This window comes from Momordica charantia (assembly GCF_013281855.1).
Source record: "Momordica charantia cultivar OHB3-1 chromosome 8 unlocalized genomic scaffold, Mcharantia_2.0 BLBB01000008.1, whole genome shotgun sequence".
In the NCBI taxonomy this organism is placed as follows: domain Eukaryota; kingdom Viridiplantae; phylum Streptophyta; class Magnoliopsida; order Cucurbitales; family Cucurbitaceae; genus Momordica; species Momordica charantia.
In genome coordinates, this window is record NW_028275166.1 from 6,596,373 (window position 1) to 6,620,899 (window position 24,527).

Consider the following 24,527-nt stretch of genomic DNA (forward strand, 5'->3'; position numbering starts at 1 on the left):
TATCTACATCATCCTCTATAGAATTGTCGATATCTCAATTTTATTAAAATATCTATAAAATTATCGATAAAACATCGATGTTAAATATCTTTTCAAAAATTAGAAAAATAGTCATACCTTAGTGATAAATAATTGACATATATCTCCCATCACAATCCTAAATTCAATCTCTCATTCCACTTGTTATATTAAAAAAATTTAAATTAACACAAAATGTTTCATATTTTGAAACAAGTTAAAAATAATTAATATATTAATATCACGTTTATATCAATGAGATTTTGTTAATATATTTTTTTTTATATTTTGTCAATTTTTTATTTCTAATATTATGGAAATGTCGATTTATTTTTTAGGTTGATGTCGAACTCATAGATACATAAAAATGTCAATGAAAATGTCAAATATGTCGATAAATATTTAACACTAAATGTGTTTATGGAGAATAAATATAATAAATTAGTTTAAATATTAGGGTCTCCTGGCCTAGGTCATTGCTTAATATTGAGAATTTTTTTTTTTTGGCTAAGGTAATATTGAAAATATTAAGAAAGGGTCCCGTATTTATGTCTCACCCTTTTACGGTAAAAGTTAATATTTAAAAAGGGACATGGTGAACTGGATTATCATGTTGCCGCGTATTTGAAAATACAAGTTTTTTTAATGAAACAATAAATTATTGTAAATTTAAATAAAACACATCAAATAATTTTACCAAATAGTATCATGAAATTCTAATAATATACCAAAGATGCATAGCAACAATCGACTTCAATGATTTTAAATTTTACAAACAGTAAGTTCTGACGATAAGTAAACTCATTTTTAGAAACTAATAGATAAAAAATTAAATTAATGTAAGCAGGTTTCTGTAAGGATAGAAATGTCAAGGTTTTGGAAGGTCTATAAAAATATCGATAAAATATTGATGTTAGATAGATATTTTTGAAAGAGCTATAAAAAAAATTTTGGTAAAAAATATTTAAATTAACAAATAAGTATTTCATCCTTTCAATATAAGTTAAAAATAATTAATAGAAAAAAAAAAACACTTTTGGTCCTGAGGTTTGGATGCGATGTTAATTTGGTCTAGAGTTTCTAAATGAATACTTTTGATCCCTTAGATTTGAAGTAGATATCAATTTGATCTTTCAAATTACACACTTCTAATCTCTAAAGTCTGAGAATTGATTCTAAACGGTCGTATTCTTCAACCCTTGGTTGTCTGACAATTAATAGGTGATTTTGGAAATTTCTAAATTACTTTTTTTTTAATGATTTGTAAATAAAATATTAATTTTTACATAATTATGTTACGTGAGCTGGCATTTTGAAATTTATTTTATTGTCTCTTCATCTTCTTGCTACCATCACGCCCACCTTGCCGTTGTCGTTGTCATCCCCCGCCTCGCCGCCCACCACAGTGCTGCCGTTTCCCATCGTTGATGTTACTACTCACGGGAGAGAGGGAAAGCTCCTCCATCTCTCCCTCGCTCCAGATCGAGAGAGGGAAACTCTTCCTTCTTTTCAGTGGACGTCGACGACAGACGACGATAGGTGACGATGGTCAACGATACTGACAGTGGACGGCAGTCAGAAGATGAAGAGATAATAGAGAAGAAATAAAAAGTAACAAAATTATTTAAAAATTAATATTTTTTTAAAACCGTAAATTAGAAAAAGACCAGTCACCTGTTTATTGCGACATATTTTTTAATTAAATCAACTACAGGGACCATGAAACTTGCCATTTCTCAGTATTTCACTCATAAAAATACGTACAGAATCATGGCTTAGGTATCACCGAAAGGGTAAAATAATTTTTTTAGTACAATAATTTGTATATATGAACTTTCAATCTCGAAAAAAGAAGTATGTGTCGATTATGTGCGAGCGTTGCTCATACTGGTAAACCATATAAATGTAATAAGTGAACCCTTTTAATTTTAGTCTCTTATTTATCTTGGTGTCAAAACGTATTGAATTTAATATGTATTTTTTAATTAAAAATAAAAAGACATAATTTAAGTATCATCTGAGGTTAATATCATCTAAAAAAAATTGATCAGACTTTTATAATAAAATGTAACGCCATAAATCTTACCATTCATTTTATGAATAAATTAAAAAAAACTTTTAAATTAAATATTTTCACATTTTTTTATTGTTAATTTCATGAATGTATTTAAAATATTAGTTTCACAGGTGTATTTAGATTTTTATTTTAAAATTTATTCAAATATTAAAAGTGAAAAATAAAAATCATAAATTTTAAAAGTTAGCGTTTCGAATAAAGAACCTATAAATATTTATGTGGTAATGACAACTTTATAAATGCAGTTCATTATTAATTTAAATATATTTTTATATTAATTTTTTTATATATAAATGAAGGTAAAACTATCCCTATTATACTTTTTATAATTATCGGAGCAATTAATTTTCATTTACCAATTTAATTTTATAACTGTTATAAAAAATAAAAGATTAACTTAAAAAATGAAAAGTTATGAGTTTTAAAATGAAATGTCTAGGATGAATGTAAAAATATATTTTTTTAATTTTGATTGGTCATTAATATTTTAGGTGGTAAAACTAACATTATTCTACTTTTCATAAGGATGGGAGTAATTAATTTTTATTTACTAATTTAATTTTATAAACATTATAAAAAGTTTTGAAGATCGAGGAGTTCGTTCACATCTGAAGAAGTCGGAACAGATGTGCTCACGGTTTGACAAAGTCATCGGCATTTTCTGGAAGTTGGAGGTGCTCTGGACCGTCGGGGCTTTCTTCCTTAATGGGAGATGATGTTCGTGCGTGCTAATTTTTTTAGTTTTTTAATGTTTCTGTCTAAGAAAAATGGGAGAGAGACTTGGAATTTAATAGAGACCAACAGGTAGAAGAGGGAGAAACTTAAAATAGTGGAGATCTGAACTTTAAACAAAAACAGAGAGATAATATTACTCTTGACAGTTTAGTTATGCTTGCATATATGTGCCCTTAAGTTAGGCTCGATTTTCACATGACCATGAGTATTTAATTCTTCAATCGGTGGTCATCTACTTTTAAAAAAAATAAAAAAATAAAAAATAACCCTATGAGTTTTCTCCCAAAATTTAAACATCCAAGTATTTAAAAAAACTCTTTGATTTGTTTAGCACAAAAAAACTCTCTGATTTTATCTTGAAAAATAATGGTGTCAGGTTATTCTTCAATCCTCATTTGTGAAAGAAAAAAAAAATCAATAATAGTAAATATAATTATATTTTTATTCAAGAGTAGATAATAACCTTCATGCTATTTTATTAATATTTGAAATAATGAACATTACACAATGAGAGTTTAACGTGATTTCAAGTCTCAATAGATCTTATACATATAATCTCTAGAATTATGGGTTTGAATTTATTTTCTCACGTTAGTATTGATTTTTTTTTTTTTTTTGGAAATCACATAAATAGTAGAAAATAAATATTTATTTTTTTCAATATAGCAAAAAATTAAAAAGATTACAAAAAAAAAAAAGTATTATTCAAATTAAAATCAAACTCACATCTAATGCAAAATATACCAAGAAAAATCAAGCTTATGCTATATTTGAAAAGAAGGTAAAGTTGTGACATTTTTTAAAATGCTAAATTCATGTTTTAGTCCCCCCATGTTTATGTGTTCTTTTATTTATTTAATCCTTATTGTTTGAAAAGTTTCAATTTTATCATTTATATTTTAACATTTTCTAATTTAGTTAGTCGTTCACTATTGATAAATGTAAAAATTGGAGCTAATTGTAAATTGAGATGACATAATACTTAATAAATTGTACAATTAGAGGAGAAAAAAAGTCATCTAACCGAAGAAAATTCCTAATGCATCCTCTAAATTTCTAAGGAACTAGTAGAAATATTAAGTTTTTTTCATCTTAATTATTTTTTCCCTCTAAATTTCTACAAGTTCGTTAAGTATGATGTCGTATAAGTTTATCATGGTCAATTTTAATATTTACTAATAGTGAGAGACTAAATTAAAAATGTTAAAACATAAGGGACTAAATTGAAGATCTTTAAAAAATATACAATTAAGTCGTAAAAAAAAACTCTAAAATATTAGAGACTAAAATATATATTTAGTATTTTATTTAAAATATGTATTAAATTTATGCTCAAGAAAAAAAAAAAGACTATAATAAGATAAACTTGCAACCTATTAGAGATATATATCAATTATCTGCTTTAACATATTTAATCCTTTTTAATACTTAAAAAAAGCTTGACTTCAAAGGGTAAGGTTAACCATATTCAAGATTTAAGTTAATAGATTATGATATATTTGACAATTATATTGGTTTATATTCAATCTTTACTGTAACTTGAGAATCCGAGGAAATTCTTTAGGAGACTTGCTCTATAACTGGTAATGTGAAAATAGAAATCTAAGAACAAAAAATTCAATAAAAAAACAAATTTGTATTAACGTATATATTATAATTTTTTTATTATATAATTTATAATATAGTATATTTTACATGTTTTTTAATTTAAAAAAAATGAATTTAGAACTTGAAATAATATATTTATAAAGTTTTTTTTTATCATTTCGATGTATTTTTTAATTTAAATTTAAAATCTAAAAATATTAAAAAACATAAAATATTGTATTTTCAAAATTTTCACTAATCGAATCACATCATCGAAATATAGTTTTTAAAAATAAATTTGCCGAAAGGATATCTTAGATTTCATTAAAAAAAAAGAATCTAGATGGCATACGAAACAAGCTCTTAACTACTCCTCAATTTTTGTAGAATTTAGGTTTAAATACTATTTTCGTATTTTACTTTTAACTTTGATTTATTTTGATCCATGTACTTTCAAAATTGTCTATTTTGATAAATGTACTTTGGTTTGGTTCTTGGTTTTTAAACTACTATTTTGGTCTCCATTTATAAAATTTTGACACAAATTTTATATACGATAAAAATATTTTACTGCAAATTCATAGTTACATTTAGAAAAAATTTAATGAGTGAAATATCATACTACAAATTTAATTGAAATAAATGGGATGAAAATGAAATGAAGAGATATTATGAAAGTACGAGGATGAAAAGGTATTTAAATCTATAATTTATTTAGTGGGCACGGGTATTAAAGAGTTAAAGTTGAACATATCTCTTGAATTAAATGTTTGAGATATTAATTTTCTTTTTAAATAGTGCTCCTTGGTTTAGCCCTCTATACGTCATTAAATGTTATTCCAAGCAACATTTTGTATACCTAATTGTTGTACTATTAGAAAAAAAATAGAAAAACATTTTAGAGTTATTTTCAAAATTTTTAAAAGTAGTTTCATCCATGAAACCATATAGCACTAAAATCATGAATTACATAAAAATTCTCGAAAATTATTTTAATACTGTGATAGTATGACAAATTATAGCAAATATTAAAGAACGATATAGAATCAATAAAATAAAATAATATATCATTTAATGATGTGTCAAATCATGAATGGTAGGAACATTTAGATAGTATTAGATAGATAATTTTCTAAACTCTCCTAAAAAAATCCCCTTTCTTAGCATTTCTTTCTAATTTGTCCAAAAGACTTTTCAAATTTAATTGAGAAAACATCTAGTTGGTCCTTTTGCCATTTTTCTGAGAATAAAATGGAGAAAAAGAAAAGGAAATGAAGGAAATCCCAACCCATGATTGAAAAGGGAGTGGACAAAAAAAAAGTACATTTTTTTCCTTCTATTCTACAATAATGTTCTGTCGACAATATCGTTTTAAAATTTTTTGCAAAAATATATTCTTCTCTAACTGTTTTCAAGAATAATTCTTGGAAATAGTTTGTCGTCTCTTCTGGATGATGTGACAGTGCAGATCGTCTCTTGAAAAAACGACATGTACGGTTAGAATTTTTTTTCTTTTTTTTTTTTTTTTACTAAATCTCACTATGTAGTCTATTGAAGGGACAACCAAAAGTAGAGTTAAAAAATGAATGCAATAATTGAGGAAGTTTCCCCTAGGGTAAGAGAAATATTAAGGTCTACGCATCCATAATTTCTAAGAACAAAATATATGTTATATACAACATAGCTAATTAATTAGCAAGTCTATAGAGTTGCTCAAGGTGGAAACGTAACCCTTTTTTTTCTTTTTTTTTAAGGTATAATATTAATAGCTACTCAAGCTATGCCTACTTATACTACAAACTACCTTAAATTCTCCAAAGGTTAGTTACTTGTTGAGAATTATTTTAAAAATTTTATGGGATTTACTAGGAAAAAAAATTCTGGAATTTTGTTGATGGGATTTACTAGAAAAAAATTCTTGAAAATATCAGCCAACATAAGTAATTGGCACCCGACGAAGAGGTAATAGTTCAAATCATTCACCCCTACTTGTTGTACTCATTAAAAAAAAAGAAGTCTGGAAAAGATCTATGTGGATCGAAACTCGAAACAGTTAATATTTACTTAATATTTTTTTTTATCAAACCCTAAGTCTCATCTAACTACAAATTTAAACATAACTTAGTGATCAACAAAACACATTTAGGCCATTTTTTAGAAAGAAAAAAAAAATCTTCTAACGGAAAGATAAGTACTTATAAAACAAGTTGTTTGGCAAATGTTCTCCAAGCGAGTTTATCTTTTTATTTAGGCTTTTTTTTTTCTGCACTTTTCCTTTAGTAATAATATCTGGAGTGTTTAAACTAGCCAGGAGAGTGCATTCGCTTTGAAATAACTTTTTGAAAAATTATCTCTCAAGTATATATGTTCTTTAAAAATGAATTTCAAAGCAATCTTATATTTCAAAAATGTTTTGCCAAAGCGAGCGCATCTAAGTGATAATTAACATATATCTCATACCACGAGGTTATGAACTCGATCTCCCACCCGTAACGCAAAACATACCAAGAAAAATCAAACTTTTTGAAAAGAACATAAAAGTTGTAACATTTTATATACTTTGAAAACATTTTACTACAAATTTCTAGCTAACATTTTAAAAAATCTAGTGAGTAAAATGGGATGCTAAAAATTTAATTGAAATAAATGAGATGAAAATAAAAATGAAAAGACGTTACGTAAGTACGGATGACAATATATTTAAATCCATAATTTATTTAGTGGGCACGTCTATTAAAGAGTTAAATTGTTTCTAAAAAAAAAGAGTTAAATTGAATCCCTCTCTTTGAATTAAATGTTTGAAATATTCGGGTATTTTTTTTATTAATAGTGTTCTTAGGTTTATAATTTCTATACTAGTATTATTAAAATAATTAAGTGTATTGTAACAATATTTTAGGTATCTAGTGAGATATAATCCCACTCTACTCGTTGTACTAAAATAAATTAAAAAATATTTTGGAATCATTTTCAAAAATTTTAAAAGTATTTTCAAGTATGAAACTATACAATATTAAAATCATGAAAGCATAGAAATTATTTTCAAAATGATTTGTCAATTATTATTTCTTTAAAATTAGAGGCTCAATCCTTCGTTATCATATTTGTTGTTTTAAAAAACGATAACGTAACTATTATCATCTTTTTCTCCTTTTTTTTTTTGAAAATTACTATCTATAGGCCCTTGTAATTTCTCAACTTTGGTTAATTTTAACTCCGTATCTTCCAAACATGAATTTTAGTCTGTGTACTCTAAAAAACCTACCATTTTAGTTCTACATTTTCCCTTTTTAGATCATAATTTTAGTACAACTCTTGAAATGTAGTCATAAATTTGTATTAAAGAGATTTTATTATGTTAAAAATCTTGTGAACAAGAACTAAATTGGTAACTTTTTAAAAGTATAAGAACCAAAACCTAGGTTTTAAAAAGTACGGGTACTGAAACGAACAAAATAATTACAAAGATAAAAATAAATATTTTGAAAATATAAAAACCTTTAAAAAGAAAAAGAAAATTAAAAGGTTCTGAAACAAAGAAAGTAATGAAAATTAAATATTGTGACGGGGACCAGAGCTGAAAAATGGAAGACAAAAAAAGATTGGTAATCTTCCTCAAAAAATGCAGTTTTCCAATTGTTTTGCTTTTTTGTGAATTCCACAGTTATAGAACAAAACCTGAAAAAGCTGTCAATTATTGCAGGAATGTAAAAGAAATTAATGGTATGTTTGAGCCAAAATCACTTCATTTCTATTTTTCCGGGATTGTTCTATCCCAGTCCAAGATTCATCCAAATTCCTTTCTTTCTTTTTAATTATCACGGGTACTCTTTCTAAATTAAATATCGTATATTTATGTAATTTTGGTTCCAAATTCATTTAATTAAATATGGATTTATACCATCTTAAGTTGATATTACTAAAAATTTGATTTCTATATTAGGTTCATAATTTATTCTTCAAATTAAAAAGTTTTTAGATTTTTTTTCAATGAATAATTGTTTTGAATTCTTTACTTTTAAAGTTAAAGATTTTTTTTTAAACATAATTGACATATATTTTCAAGTATAAATTGTGACTTCATCCCTCCATTCAAATTTAAAAATTTAAGATTTTTTTTTTCATATTTAGATTAAAATTGAGGAGGGAGCGGTGTTCCTATTTATTTCGAGACTCAACACAACTCATACTCATCCTTCTCCATCGGAATCTCAATAGGTGCCCTAACCCTAACCACCTCCGATTCCGATTTCTGACGACGGCGCGTTATTTTTTCAGGAGTCTGCTAAGAGATAAATGTCGAAGGACGGAGCGCTCGATCTCGCCTCCGGCGTCGGCGGAAAGATGAGCAAAGCCGACGTTCTCTCGGCCGTCGAGAAGTATCCTCTCCCTCTCTCTCTCTCTCTCTCTCTCTCTCTGCAAACTTTCTGTGCTTTCTCCGTTTCTCGTCTTCTCCCCCAAGTCTTTGACTCCGAGGGTTTCTTTTCTCCGTTTTGGTCCGGTTCTTTGGGTTCGGTCTGATCTCGCCAAGTTCTGTCTCTCGATATTCACAAAATTGGGGAAACTGAAGCCTAACGGAATCATTCGAATTGGGGAATTTTGAAAAAAAAAAGGGTCAAATTACATAAATTAACCATGATTTTACCATTTATTTAAAAAGTACACCTATCCATTTAACGGTTCAATAGATTTTTTATATTTCATAAACGAAAATATTGAGCAAGAATCTAAAACCACGTGATAATTTCAATCACAACGAGAATATTATTAAATTAATATATTTTATGAAATTAACAACAATTTAATTGTCAGATCATTAATCAACTACCACTCACTCCAAAGCATCTTCAAGATTATTTAGAAATATTTTATAAAATTTAAGAATTAGAAATATATGTTTAAAACTTCGGTTATCAAATTGACACTCATTCTAAATCTTACCCGTTATTTGCTCCGAATTTGTGATGTGTTCTAATAGAATTTGAGAGATATTTAGCTGTGCTTTTTCCCATTTGTTTCTAAAACATGTTTTGTAAATTGATATAGAAAAATGGGTTTGTATTGTTTTTAATTTTGAAATTGGGTTTCTGAAAATAAACTTTATTATTTTGTTTTCATTTATTTTTAAATTATAAAAACACAATGGAGACAGTTTATAAACAATGGAAACAAAAAAACAAAACATTATCTATATTTTTAATTGTCTTTTATTGTAAAAACTTATTTTATTGTTTTTTTAAATAAGACTACACGTGTGTGTTGGTTGGAGCTGTATTATATTTAATAAATAAATAAATTAACTCATAAATATTTTTTAAAAGGAGTTCTGTAATATTTATAATTCACTGAAAAATACACCATATAGTTCCCAGAGCCAATGGTCGAGACAAGAATCGAAAAATAATTTTTTTTTAGTGGTCAATTTGAAAATACTTTGAAAAAGTTTAGTATTACATGAAAACCATACTCGGTTACCTTCCTCGCCTGCCACGTCAACATCATCGAGATTAAAAATAAAAAAGATTAAGGGAAGGGAAGGGTGTATGGTTTAATGGCGGGTAAATTAGGGTTTAGTTTTGAGGAACGTGGTGCAGGTACGAGAAATACCATGGGTTCTACGGAGGCGAAAAGGAGGACAGGGAAGCCAACTACAGGGACATGGTAAGAGGCAACTAATAATTTCCTGTTATTTGTTCTGATCGATCTTCGCCATATCTAATTATCTGTATTTTAATTTTTAGGTCAACAAATACTACGATCTCGTGACCAGCTTTTATGAATTCGGTTGGGGAGAGTGCTTCCATTTTGCTCCTAGGTACCATCTTCCTCCTCTCCTGCATTTTAATGAAAAATGCTTTTCTCCTGAGTGCCACTGAAAAGATAAGCTTTGTAGATGGAGTGGCGAGTCTTTCCAGGAGAGCATCAAGAGACACGAGCACTTCCTTGCTTTACAGTTGGGTTTGAAGCCTGGGCACAAGGTTCTGGATGTTGGATGTGGCATAGGCGGACCACTTAGAGAGATTGCAAGATTCAGGTGCTCTTAATTCTCATCATTGCCACGTGTATATATATATATATATATATATTTTTTTTTTTTTATCCGTAAGTGTCTAGGTGAGTTTACGCGCACCTCAACTAATCTCAGTGTCTAGGTGAGTTTACGCGCACCTCAACTAATCTCACGGGCAACTGCCTGACCCTACCAAAAAACACATTAGAATTACTAATTCCTAAAGTAGATGGTCATCATGGAATTTGAACTCATTCTCTTTTGGGTCGGTGAGCCACTCATGATGGTTGATCCTTAAGATATTTTTAGTTCTTAAATGGATGCCATACGGTCTTGACTAGGAATTATTTTAAATGTCTTCTTATTTCTTATGGAAGAGGAGTCCTTTGCATTTTTTCTTCTTAAGAGACAATTTCATTGATGGCATGAAATTACAAAAACGAGAGAGATCTCCATTTAGGTAGTTACAAAATAAGTCCCCGATTGGGTAAAAGATTATAAAAACTATAGTGATGAAAAGGGGGAGCATTTACGCTATGATATAACTAATCAAATCAGACTATATCATAAAAAAAAAATAAAAAAAATTAGGAAGAGAATTCTCCTCGTCTTTAGAGATTGAATGATTCCTTTCTTGTCGAGTGTGATCTAGAAAAATGCTCTCTCAAAAGGGTGCCTTAGGGTCGGGAGGAAAAACCATGGACCAATTGAAAGCATCGAGAAGACTTAGAGAGGTGATAAGAATGCTATTAGGATAGAATTAGGGTATATTAGTAATTAGTTGGGGAAGTTGTTATAAATAGAGTGAGTGGAAAAGAGAGGAGACGGGTAATTTTTTAGTATGGTTTAGGCTTGAGTGATCTCAAGAGGGGAGGGTCCAAGTACCTCGAGTCACTTGAGAGTTATTGTGTGTTGTTCTATCTTCTATATTTCAATATATTTCTAGTTGTTCGGGTTCTATTAGATTTAAGGTCGGAATTTGCAAGAATGCTCATTTTTTGAGTGAACATTTCAATTTTCCAGCTCAACAATGTTTTTGACTAATGATTGTTAGGATTAATAGTAGGATGATCTCAAATTGTATTCTTGATACTGCATGTTAATGTTATTGTTAATAATATTTTACCTTCTCAGCATCTCATATTCTATGTAAATCTGTCACAGCTATACTTCAATTACTGGGTTGAACAACAACGGCTACCAGATTACAAGAGGAGAGGTAATTTTTGGCCACGACCATCAACTTTTTGTTCTCTCTTATTATTTTCCCATCTGTCTATTATTTAGTTTTGCCTTTTTTTTTTACTGAGTTCTTATCTGAAGTAGTACCTACCTGTACTCTTCATTAACCATTTCACTGTTATGATCTTATTTTATTTCACAGGAACTGAACCGCATTGCAAAATTGGATGAGACTTGCAACTTTGTCAAGGTTTGTGTAGATTAAATTCAGCCTTTTGAAAATTTCTCGTGTCTCATGAGTTGGTTAAATCCTTCCTTGGTATAAATGGTCCCGATCACTAGATTTTGATTTCTGAATGCCATGAGAACCATTGCTTGCTTGATGGCAATAGAAATGGCTGAATTATGGGAATTTTCATGACATTAGAGTAACATTTTGAAAGTTTATTGACTGTGGTTTGTTCTTCTTCCGTATTTTATGAACATGGAATGATCAGTATTCCTCTACTAGAAACTCATAACCAAACTTCATATCTCGAACCTAGAACCGAGAAAGGCTAGATATGAGACCATATATGGCCTTTTATTTTTTTTTTAATTTTTGTTTCACTGTTGGAGCAAATAGGATGATCCAACTAAGGGCTGCCCCCTCTTCCCTTAATATGAACTTCTTGACATTGTGCCAAAAAGCATAATGTAAAAGCTTATGTTAACAAATCACATGATTCGTTTCTTATACATTCTACAGGGTGACTTTATGAAAATGCCATTTGATGATAACTCGTTCGATGCAATATACGCGATCGAAGCCACTTGTCACGCACCAGATGCAGTAGGTCCTTATTGTATTTGTTAAGTATGAGTGTACAGCAATAATTTCTGGTTTAACTGCCTGTTTTGCCTCTGCCAGTATGGCTGCTACAAGGAGATCCACAGAGTATTAAAGCCTGGCCAACATTTTGCTGGTTATGAATGGTGCTTGACCGACTCGTTCAATCCTAATGACCAAGATCACCAAAGAATAAAGGTTATCTTGCTGATTATCTATCATGTCCCCCTTTTCCTCTGAATCTGATACAGATTATATTCACAATTTTCAATTTTATAGGCTGAAATTGAGGTTGGCAGTGGGCTTCCAGATATCAAGACGATAGGAAAGTGCATAGGAGCTTTGAAACAAGCAGGTTTTGAGGTGGATTGGAAAATGATCTTTCATTTGATTATATATTTTCTTTTCAGTTAAGATAAGATACTATTTTGATCCATGTAATTTAAATTTTGGTTCATTTTGATCCATATACTTTTGACGTCTTCGGTTCATTTTAGCCCTTGTTCTTTCAAAATGTTAGCTTTTGTTCTTATACTTTTGAAAAAGGATCATTTTGGTCTCTTAATTTTATTTTAAGCTCATTTATTTTGTCACAATTTCAACACAACACTATTTATACTAAACATATTCCATTCAATGTAACAAAGATTTTATATGAAAGAGTTTTTGTTACGTGTAGAATTTGTGTTAAAATTTTGAAAATAGGGACCAAAATTGTCACTTTTTATAAGTTTAGAGATCAAAACAAACCTTTTGAAAGTATAGGGGATGAAATGAACCAAATTTGGAAGCATAAGGACCAAATAAACCAAGATGAAAGTACCAAAATAGTATTTCAACCTTTCTTTCCACTTTTTCATGAATGGGTAAAAGGTACCAGATCGGGTTTAAAGAAATGAGCTTATATATGTATATATATACTCTGCACTCTGTATAGGTTATATGGGAAAAGGACCTTGCTAAAGATTCACCTGTTCCTTGGTACTTGCCTTTAGATGGTGGCCAGTTCTCAATCACCAACTTCCGCGCTACAGCAATCGGGCGTTGCGTGACAAAGTACATGGTAAGTTGACTCGATTGTGATAAAGCTGAACCTCGACCTTGCTACCGTTGCATAATTTCGACTATGGATATGGAAGAAGCTGATGAATTGCTGGGTTTTTTCTTTCTGTAGGTGAGAGCTTTGGAGTATATCCGCCTCGCTCCAAAGGGTAGTGAAAGAGTTCAAAATTTTCTAGAGCAAGCAGCACAAGGGCTGGTTGAAGGTGGAAAGTGAGTATCATATAGCACAGTATTTTCATAAGATGGGATATTACATAGAAATTAGTAGGAACGCCTGAGAACTAAGCAAACCGAACCAATCCAGGTCGATCGGTTTGGTTGGACTGGTTTGACTTGTCAGAAATCAGAGTAGAAAAACTAATTCAGCAAGTTTGATCTACTCTTTAGTTGGTTTATAATCTGTCTCAAAGTTCTTATGAGAAACTTCAACACTAACTCACTCTTAGGAACATGATTTGCATTCATTTTTAGCTGCAGCACTCAGTTCTTTTTCTCATTAAACATGTACAACTCCCCAACGTGCTGATTATAATTCTACTTCGATGCTCCTACAGGAAAGAAGTCATGACCCCTATGTTCTTCTTCCTGGTGCAAAAACCGCTTTCGAGGAGCAAGTAAACCGACATTGGCGAGTAATTTGCTCCTATGGTTATATTATGATACGTAGTGTATTTTCATTTCTTACTGGCCTGAAAACCGTTAAGCGTGAGTAAGACAATATTAGTAAGTTATTAGTTACCATGGTTTTATGTAAGTTTAGCTGCAACTTTGATGAAACAAAGGTAGATTTGGTTTCATAGTCACATTTCTAGAGTTTAGGAAGTTTTCTTTAGTTGGATTACATTGGAATCATGTTCAAATGGTTTCCTTTGTTCCTTAAAGATCACTTGTGAAACGTTCTCAATCTCAGGTACTACTACAATTTGTCTTCTTCTGTTATCTGTAATGGCTAATTTGATGGGCTTTGATGTTTAAAGTTTTTTTTTTCCTTAAATCTATTTTAGGAATCCATATATCTTTATAGTTGGATATTCACTTGCCTCCTTAATCCTTGAGCCAAAACGACCTTCCTCTAAATAAATGCTTCTTTCTAGAGTAACAGTTTAGAATGACCTTTTGAAAAAAAAAATAGTGATTTTTAAATAAAAACAACTTTTTCTACCCTCATAGTTTTCTTAGTAATTTTTTTTTTATTGCTAAAAGCACTTTTAAAAAAATTTGTAGTGTTTTTGTAATAAATAAATTATTTTTAAAATATATGATTGCTTTCAAATTCATTTTTAAAGAAATTCTCAAAAGAGATAATTTTTCAAAAAGTTGTTTCGAAGTGATTGCACACTCGTAGTTTAGGCACGAGAGATTATTACTAAAAGAAAGGTACAAAAAAGTGCTTAAATGAAAAGATACACTCACTTAGAGAACATTTTCCCATTTCCCAAACAACTTGTTTTATAAGTATTTATCTTTTTGTTAGAAGACTTCTTTTGTTTTCATTTTTAGTTCAATAAATGTGGGATTTTAATCAAATCTTCAACCTCAGATAACAAGTAGCTTGTTCACCGAGCTTTGTTTAGATTTGTAGTTAAATGAGATTAGGGTTTGATAAAAAAATAAATAAATATTAATTGTTTCGAGTTTTGATCTACATAGATATTTTCAAGATTTTTTTTTTGAGTCCAACAAGTGGGGGTAACGGATTTGAACTCATGACCAATAATTGTTGTGCCAATTATTGTTGAGTTAAGCTCATAGGGACATATATTTCCAATAACTTTTTCTAGTAAATCCCATGAAAAATTTAAAATGATTCTCAACAAGTAACTAATCTTCGGAGAATTTAAGGTAGTTTATAGCAAAGTAGACCTAGTTTGAGCAACCATTATACCTTCCAAATAGAAACCTAACTTCAAATTCAAATACCGAAAGTAGATGTAATGTGCAGCAAATAAAGCAAGCCAATATAACCATGATCCCAAAGTGAAATACAACTTTCTAAGATGATTGGTAATCCGAAGAGGATGCTCAGGTTCGAACAGTTTGTGCATAAATAAATTGAATTCAGGAAGCAAAATTATGTCAAGTTTGTAAAAAAGCCGAGCAAAGGTTGTAGAAATATTGGATTTTTTGTTGAAAATATATTGTTTATTAGCTCACTACTGGTTTTCACCACGTTAAACCAACAGCACAAAGACTCAAAAGTTGTACATGAACAAATAAACCTTGCAGAAGCACTCCCCAAGGGGGATGGGATCAATAAACACAGGCATGGTCCTCAGTAACGAAATGTTTTTAGTGTTCAAAACAAAAACCAAAAGTAATTTGCAACAGTCAACAAAAATGAAACTGAACTGTATTGATAACATTTTGAAAACAAAAATCACACTTAACAAGGAAAAAAAAATCATCAATTACGAGCTCAGATAACTGTATAATTAAAATGAACCTAACCATTTACCTGAATAAGCATCATGAAGCAACAAATTCAGACACAATTAGCCCTAACTTCCTTCAAAATAGCATCCTAAGACCCTGTACACCAAAGAAGCCACAGAAATTAAATTGAATTGATTTGATTGTCTCTAGATAGAATAAATTGAACTTACTCAAAACTGGACCTATTCGGGAAATAAAAATATTCCTCTGCTCCGGCTTGGACACAATCAGATAAAGAAACAAATGGTTCAATGTATCAACTCAGCCGTCGTCTCCGCCGCCTTCAGAGACAACATTGACCAACCGCAAAGCTAAAATGTTGACATTGCCGTGCGCCTTGGAATATAGAAAACGGTGAAGGATCGAAGAAACGAAAAGGTAAAAACAACTTCATCGGCAGTAAATCCTAATCTAGGGTTTGGCGATCGGAACCAGGCGTCGTTATGGAGATGTTAAGACTCATCATGTTCGTTATTGGAGGGAGCGGAGGATCAAAGAGTCGAGGGCGGAAGAAAATCGATTTCTTAGAAATAAAGTAACAACACAATGGGCCGGACTTGATTAATGTGGAAGTGGCCCAACAAAATACCCATCACTGGGCCCGAGGGAAGTAAGCCCACAACGATTAACAGAAAATTTAACAACTACCAAAAATAAGAAACAAACAATATAAATTGTTGCTAAATACTCTAATAAAATTTGAAACAATAAACAATAAATGCAAACGTTACACAATCCTAAAATTAACTAATTCCTCATGGAAAATAAATACTCCATTATTTTTTTAATTGTAGGATGATTTTCATTTTCGTAAAATTACACAATCCTTAATTCCTCGTGTGTGTTTTTTAAATAATTCCATGTGTACGGTAATTGTTTTTTATTTTTTAAAAATAATATATTAATTAAATCCTAAAATTAAATACATAGGTCAATAATATACAAAAAACCAAAAAGCATCATATGATATAAATATAAAGTATAGTTTTCCCTTTTTTTCTTTTTATATTTGTGAGTGTTCGGGTCGGTTTACGCACACTTCGATTAATTTCAGCCGCTTAATCCCACGATATTTGGTACCAAAAAATACATATGAATTAATTTTCTAGGTAGGTGACCCTAATAAATTTTTTCTTTTTCACAATATTTTTCTACCAATGTGGAAAAAGATTATACTCTAAAGAAAAAAACACGGGTAAGAAGATTCCGCTATAATAATAATAATAATAGAAATGAAAATAGATTATTGAAGCAAAATAGAAAATAATGATCAAGTTGTACTGATATTTGTTGGTAATCTCAGTACAACTCGGTCATTATCGATCATCTCCATAAACAAGCTGCTCAAAAATCAAAATGTTGTTATTCACGACTTCAATTTGTATTGGAAATTTTCCACCTAGACATAATCTCGACACTAAAATTTTTCAGAAAAACGATTGAAATATCAAATTGGTTTAGCTTCAATTGTTTGGATTTATTCAAATGAAATAATGTATTTTAAGAAATTAAAAATATATTGATTTCTTTGAAATAAATGACTAATGGTGATTGTCTTGTAACAATACGTCGATTGTTTCAAAATATTGATTTTCTTGAAATAAATGACCAATGGTTACTTTGATTATATCAGTTGTCTCGAAATATTGGCTTCTTTCGAATAAAGGTTCAATGGTTGTTTCTATATGTTGGTTGTGTTATATATCAGTTGCCTTGAAATAAATGTTGGTTGTGTAGAGAGCGAAGAGATGGAATCAGAATGGAAGGAATGGAATGTTGGAGACTGCTTTAAATGGTAGCTTTGGGTATAAAGTGGGACCAGCTCAAATATCAGGTGCTGCTTCGTTTTTACGTAATTCCTTGAGTAACAATATGTCGCTTTTAGCTCTGGACTGTTTTGCTTTTGAATTTGATGTTATAGCATCAACGATGCTAGAACAAAACATTCAAAGTTAGAAATATTTCGTATAAATCACATCATCATCAAACAATGCAAGGATGCTTGTGAATGTCAATAAACTAAGCATAAACATGTTGCTTATAGCTTCTTAATCAATATTTTTATCTACCCAAGATATTGTTCCTGGCAAAAATCATATTCTTCCTTCCAAAAATCTCTCTCTTAAGGAGAGTGTCAATTGGCTAAGCTGACGAAAGGACACTTCATCAGGGTTGCCTTTCCAACACAATCTACGATAGTGCACCGTCATTTCTAAAACCTTAAAGAGTCATTGAAGTTCTGTTGAAAGCCCCGTCGCTTCATTCCTAGGCATGCAAAATTATAATCTCTCGGATATAGCTTGACCATTCACTGACTTGGACGTTGGAATGTCTTCTGTTTTGCAGCTTCCTTAATCATCACAGTTTCATTCGTCTGTCAGGTCATCGTCCTTCACCCGAGCCGAGGTTCACAAACTTTGGTCAAATTCTTGATCAAACACTAAATATTGGTTTTCTAAAAAGAGGATAATGGTTGTCTTGATAGGTTGGTTGCCTTGTAATGATGGTTGTCCCAAAATAATTATTCAATATCATAGGCAATTTTGTTGATATAGTTGTTGCTTGGATAAGATTGTTGCTTCTATGTCAGTTGTCCCTAAATGATGGTTTTCTGGACGTAATTGAAATTTTGATATAGTTGGTTGCCTCAATTTAACAAATTTTAATGGTTTCTTTGATATACTAGTTGCTTGGTTGACTCGAAATGTTGATTGCCCCTACAATAGTTGCCTTAATGTAATGCAACCTTCACTATAATGATTGACTCAATATTTTGCTTCACAACTATAAACTAGAAAGATAATGGGAGGTGATGACGTTATTGCTTATTAAACTATACTGGATGGATGATCTTGTCAACTTGTGCACATCTCAGCTAATCTCACAAGCAGCCGTCGACCCTAAACATTTGGTGTCGCGAAATAATGACTTAATTTCTTAAATAAGTGATTTGTCATCATGAAGTGTTTAGTTGTTTGGTCATCATGAGGTTTAAACTCATTCCCTCCCAATTTACTTAGCCCATTAAATTGAATCAACGAGCCACCCATGATAGTTCACAATGAGATTCTTATTTTTTTCACAACTTTACAATCACAAGATTTTAAGTTTTATAAAGCTCGTTTGATAACATTCATGTTTCTTTTTTTTAATAAATGAGAATAAGAAACTTACATAATTGTAAAATATTTAGATTTATTAATAAAATTGAAAACGAAAAACAAGAAACGAAACATTACCAAACGGCTTGGTAGTAACCTCGTCCAAACAGTTTTCTTCTGTTGGCAAACTCAATGCGAGTGCATTGAATTATTTTTTTGCTCTATCTTTCTGCCAGACAAACGTGCATGTTATTCTATTTTAGGTATTTGGGACAGATAATATTGGTGTTAATGATGCCAACATTAAATGATAATTTGAGACACTGATTTGAAGGTGACATATTCAGCTCATTCTCTCTTCATTTTTTCAAAATATTTAAAATTTGGTTAAAGAACACTTTCCATCCATGTACTTTAGCTAAAGTAACAATTTAATCCCTAAACTTTAGTTTTGTAACGATTTAGTCTCTATATTTTCAAATTGGTAACAATTTAGTCCTTGTAATTTAAAATTAGTAACAATTTAATCTTTATCGTAAAACTTTTTTTTGTTAAGTTTCTTGCATGTATAGATTGATAAACTAAAGAGTGATCAAAATATGTGTTTATAAATTAGAAATATTAAATTGTTATATAATAAAACTTGACGCTTAATTTTAATAAAAAAATTTACGATAGTAATTAAATTATTACAAATTTTAAACTACAGAGACTAAACTGTTACAAGTTAAAGTTGGATAACTAAATTGTTACTTTTGTAAAAACACAGGACTAGACATGTTTTTTAACCCTAAAATATTAAGTTATCAGTACTTTGTATCTCTTTTCGAAATAAAATCTTATTATTCCTTCTCCATTACTAGAGAGAAATATATATATCACCTTACAAATATTGATGATCAACATTCAAACTAAGATCATGGATAGTATGACATAAGCTACAAGAAAAGAAAACCAGTAAAAACTTCCCGAGACAGAGAACTGCAAATAGTTCAAGAACACACAGCTAGCCTCATCATCAAAGGTTTTAATTACAAAAGAGAGGGATGTAGTATAGATCCAGCACCCGTTGCAACATCTACGTCTATAGCGGTGAATAGCGCTTGATATCGAAGCGAAATCGAGGGCAGGCAGCCATGGAAATGGCATCTATTGCGCTAGAACAACACGTACATCATCGAGTACGGGACCGCAGAGGGATCCATAATCGTCAGTTCTAGTGTGGTAGTATGAGCTGAAGAATGTGAGCCTAGTCCTATATGAGATGGCTTTGAACTTGAGAATGGCAGTTTTGTAGAGGCCTTTTCCTTGGGATTGGAAGGGGACTTTGACAGTGTCTTTAGCAGCAAATGCTTCCACCATCATTGATCCATGGCATCCGTTCTTGGCGTCGCCGACTTTGAACGTAAGAGTGTAGAGTTTGTTGGGTACGGTTCTGATAACTTGAGCAACGGCGCTTTCTCGCCCTGCAACGAGCTCGATTGCAGCGAGTCCAGACGGGACATTGAAGTGCTTTGAATCAATGTATTTCACAGCCTTGAGGGACTCTATGATCCAGCCTGGGAGTGGAGATGTGAGGTCTTCTTGTCTTGGAGGAAGAAGAACTCCATTGCTGGAGTTTATCAACCGATGAGGACCGACCTCGAAGCTCGGGTTCCGGACCAAGTTATCTGCAACATTATGGTTAACAGGCATGGATCAATATTGGAAAACGAGTAAATCAGCATCGATTTAGCATGAAACCAAATTCACAAGATTTTGGCCTAACATCTTGAGAACTGTTCTTAAAACTGAGAAACAAAGATCATAGAACATTACAAGACGTGCATACGTTTTTGATGAACTAGAAATCAGAAACCAAATAACTGAGATGGTTAAATCTTGACTCAAGACCAAATATGTGTTGCGTTTGTGGGGAGGGGAATAGTTTAGCAATAAAACGATATTGATTCACTAGATCTTTCATCTCGTTTTCTTTCCTGGTTAACATTTTGTTAACCTAGAGCATTACTAAACACACACGTTTCTTAAATAAGCTAAGAATTAATGACTTTAATATGTTGTGGGGGATAGTTTTACCTCCAGTTGGCAATGGAGGGATAAGCTCTTTGATGGCAACAGCATCCAACAGAGGTCCACAAGCAGGATCTTCCTGAACTCCAGGATTGTAGAACGTAACCTTAGCGGAATCTGAGGGAGCTATGAATCCAAAGGCATAGACATCACCTCCATTGCTGCTGTACAGAGTTTGCAGAGGCAAACTTCCATTCTGGGGAGGCACTAACACAGCCAAAACTTCATCTTGCGCACATGTTCTTGAAGCTCCAAATGTTAGAGCATACAGAGACCCTTTTTTCACTTTTATGATCTGAGAGATTGAAGCCTCGTTGCCTAGCCTCACAGCGTGGACGCCATGAGCGACGGGGAAGAACATTCCTCCAGGTTGAGGCCCGCCAGAGATGTACTCAACCAAGCCATTGATTTCCCAGCTGGGCAGAGAGTCTTTTCCTACTATTACTGTTTTCTTTAAGTTGGTTTTTGCTGGTGGCTCCTCAAAGTTCCCATTTGCTAGAAGTCCTGTGGGAGAAAAGAAGCAGAGTTGAATGTTCAGAAATGGCAAATACAAACAATCCACATTGCTATCTCTTTCTCCATAACTAGAGAAAGATCCAACTCCCGACTGTTTGGACAATAAATCTCAACATAATTCTATGGACTGACATAACTCGCTTTAGTTTTTGTTGGGAACGCGATCAATGTCCCACGTAGACAAGGAAAGGAGAGATCTATGGTATATAAATGGAGGAGAACATTTCCATTGGTATGACATCATTGGAGTGAAACAAAAGCAAAATCGTGTAGGCTTAGACCCAAGTGGACAATATCAAAACATTGTAGAAACGTGGAGAAGACTATTGTCCTAACAGTTTCACTCAAAAGGTCACATGCTAGTGGAAAGGTTCAATTTACTTATATATCAGGGATCTTTCCATTTTGTAACGGTTGTTCACATTCCAAACACCTAACACCAAGTTTGAATCTGGTTTAGAAGGAAAAACAAACTCCATGAAGAACAGATCTAATGGAATGGATCTCCCTAAGTAAGCAAAACGAAGTTGGAAAGCAGCAACTCAAAAATGGAAGTTGCAGGAGAAAACCAGTAGGATTTCACCATCAAACCCAGCACAAGAAATGGAAACCATAAAGCCAAAAGTTCACATTTCATCAGTAAATCCAACAAAGAAAATCCAAAACAGTACTACTAACAAGGAAAGCATTTCAAGTTAAGAACCCCACAAGAAAACATCAGTTCATATTCTCCTCATTCTGCAGCAAACTGTAAAAATGGCAGCACAAACAGCCAAACAAACCCACAAAAAACAGAAGGCCGATTCAGAAAATCAGGCAAAAGGGGTTCCGAAAAGGAGCATTATACCTTCCAAAATGGTGCCAGCGAGAGCAGAAGAAGCCAAAAGCAAGAAGAATGCGAGCAATGGCAGTGGAGAAGAAGCCATGTTCGGTTTACAGAGGAAATGGGGAAGAAGAGGGAAAAGGGTATATGGATGTGAGAGAAAATGGAGGTTTGGAGATGGGATTTATAGTGAGAGAAGAATGAACAAATCAGGAAGAAGCGAGGAAAGAGAAGAAGCTTTATTAGCAGAAATCGCGTTTAGTGAGCTGCAACCTGTAAAATGAGATTTTGAAACATGAAACACAGCTTGTGAATTTGTCTGCTTGCTTCCATTTCGAGACCGATTTTTTCTCCATGATTCATGGACTTGAAGGCGGGCAACCTCGTCATTTCACTTCTTTTCTCAAATACCATTTTTGTTTTGTACCATAATTTGTCCCTAATTTTCTTTCTATTGGGTTCAATTTCTATACTCTAGAGATGAAAAGTCCAACTTATATGTGAATTCATACATCTTAGTCTATAAATGTATGTTTTAAGGTAAAATTGTAACTTTGATCGTAAACTTTTAAAGTTGGATATACCGTTCTTAAATTTTAAGATTTTTATTTAATCAAGTCCAACGTTATTAAAAGATTCAAATAAATTATTGTTATTAACTCTATCTTATTAATATTCATGTCGGTAAACGATTGAATCTATTTGAAATCAGCCTATCAATAATTTTTAAACGTTAAACACCAAATTAAAATTTTATGAATCTTTTAGAAAATTTTAAATGTAAAGAACGAAATTCAATTAAAAGAATATATTACAATACTTTTAAAGTACTTGAACTAGTTACTTTAAAAATTAATGGATCCAAATAAAATACTAAATTAAAAGTAGGATTTAAACATTTAACAGATTTTAAATTTTGAAATAATTGGGAACATTTTTTTTTCTTTTGAAGTTATAAATTTATTTGCAATTAATGGCTTCCGTTGAGGAGGCAGCCAGTAATTAATGAATTATAACTTGTTGAAATTAATTAAACTGATAAATAATAATTTTAGGATTTATTTGAAAAAATGTCAGATGCTGTCTCTCAATGTAAATTAATTTGCAGAAAATAAATAAAAATCAAACCATCCTTCATACTAGGAAATTTCCCAACCGCTTCACCAACTTACTAATAATTTTTCTTATCAAGTGCTTTCTAAGTCATATTTAAAAAATAAATTTCAGATGAAAATTTAAAAAATTATTTTATCCTTAATGTAGACAACTTTTTTGGCAAATTATGTTATTGTCAAATAGAAAAGAAAATCAAAACATAGCATGAATAATGGGGAACGGGCATTTTGGTAAATAAGAAAAAGGTATTTTTTATTTTTTGTTATTTATTATTATTTTTTTACCACAATAAAAAGGTATTTTTAGATTCTGTATATTTAAATTTTGGTGTAAGTATAATTTACCTATAGATTAATTAATATTTTGTAGTAGCATAACATTAGGATTAATTGTTTAAGAGGATCTCATTATTACAAGATAAAATATTTGAGAATGGATTATTTATTTATATATATATATATAAATATATTTATTTATTTATTTAGTACGATTGGATTATTTATTAAAGTTTAATAATGTGCCTATGGAATTGGATTCTACTATCCACCTAGAAAAGTTATTTAATCGTTATGATTTATGACTTAGTTTCCTAAATTATAAACTATATTTTAGATCTAAATTTATATGTAGTTTAACTCATTAAGATAAAGAATTGTGCGTTCAAATTGATTAGAATTATTGTTTATTTCTTCCATCTTTTCCTCAACAAATATTCAATTTTGTTGCTCCCATCAATCATTCATCTTGAACTCTACCGTCTCATCACACTAACTCTGAAATGGGAGACGAGTGAAAAAATGGGGGAATGCATCCAGGACTGTATTAGACCTTTATCTATATAAAATAATATATAGATGTAAATCTTAAAAATATATTTTTTTCCCTGAGCAGGATTGAGTTGTGTCACAAGGTGACAATAACTAAATTTAGAAAGATTGCAATTTTTTTATTCCAAAAAGGGGCAA

General features: G+C 30.9%; 2 protein-coding genes and 1 long non-coding RNA gene across 4 annotated transcripts; 1 reads left to right on the forward strand and 2 right to left on the reverse strand.

Moving 5' to 3' along the window:
• Positions 1-8,523: 8,523 nt before the first annotated feature.
• On the forward strand, positions 8,524-14,476 carry LOC111020366 (cycloartenol-C-24-methyltransferase). Of its 2 annotated transcripts, none has more exons than XM_088127622.1 (12): positions 8,524-8,796; positions 10,012-10,078; positions 10,159-10,232; positions 10,311-10,451; positions 11,592-11,646; positions 11,812-11,859; positions 12,358-12,441; positions 12,520-12,636; positions 12,718-12,793; positions 13,434-13,501; positions 13,613-13,710; positions 14,055-14,476. In XM_088127622.1, the coding sequence occupies exons 1-12, from the start codon at positions 8,714-8,716 to the stop codon at positions 14,116-14,118; spliced, it is 975 nt and encodes a 324-aa protein (XP_087983748.1). In that variant the 5' UTR covers positions 8,524-8,713; the 3' UTR covers positions 14,119-14,476. The 2 variants fall into 2 exon arrangements, with proteins under 2 accessions (XP_087983748.1, XP_022152711.1); XM_022297019.2 differs by having other exon boundaries at positions 8,525-8,796; positions 12,718-12,801; positions 13,376-13,501.
• A 929-nt stretch (positions 14,477-15,405) lies between these two features.
• LOC111020367 (uncharacterized) lies at positions 15,406-16,490 on the reverse strand. The gene is made up of 2 exons (XR_002602660.2): positions 16,104-16,490; positions 15,406-16,029 (listed from the first exon to the last, which is right to left on the reverse strand). It is a non-coding gene; the product is annotated as an uncharacterized LOC111020367 (long non-coding RNA).
• Positions 16,491-19,857: 3,367 nt separating this feature from the next.
• LOC111020360 (DNA-directed RNA polymerase subunit beta (Protein of unknown function, DUF642)) lies at positions 19,858-22,718 on the reverse strand. Its single transcript, XM_022297012.2, has 3 exons — positions 22,471-22,718; positions 21,114-21,611; positions 19,858-20,704 (listed from the first exon to the last, which is right to left on the reverse strand). Exons 1-3 carry the CDS (start codon positions 22,547-22,549, stop codon positions 20,184-20,186), a joined length of 1,098 nt encoding a protein of 365 aa, XP_022152704.1. The 5' UTR covers positions 22,550-22,718; the 3' UTR covers positions 19,858-20,183.
• Positions 22,719-24,527: the final 1,809 nt, after the last annotated feature.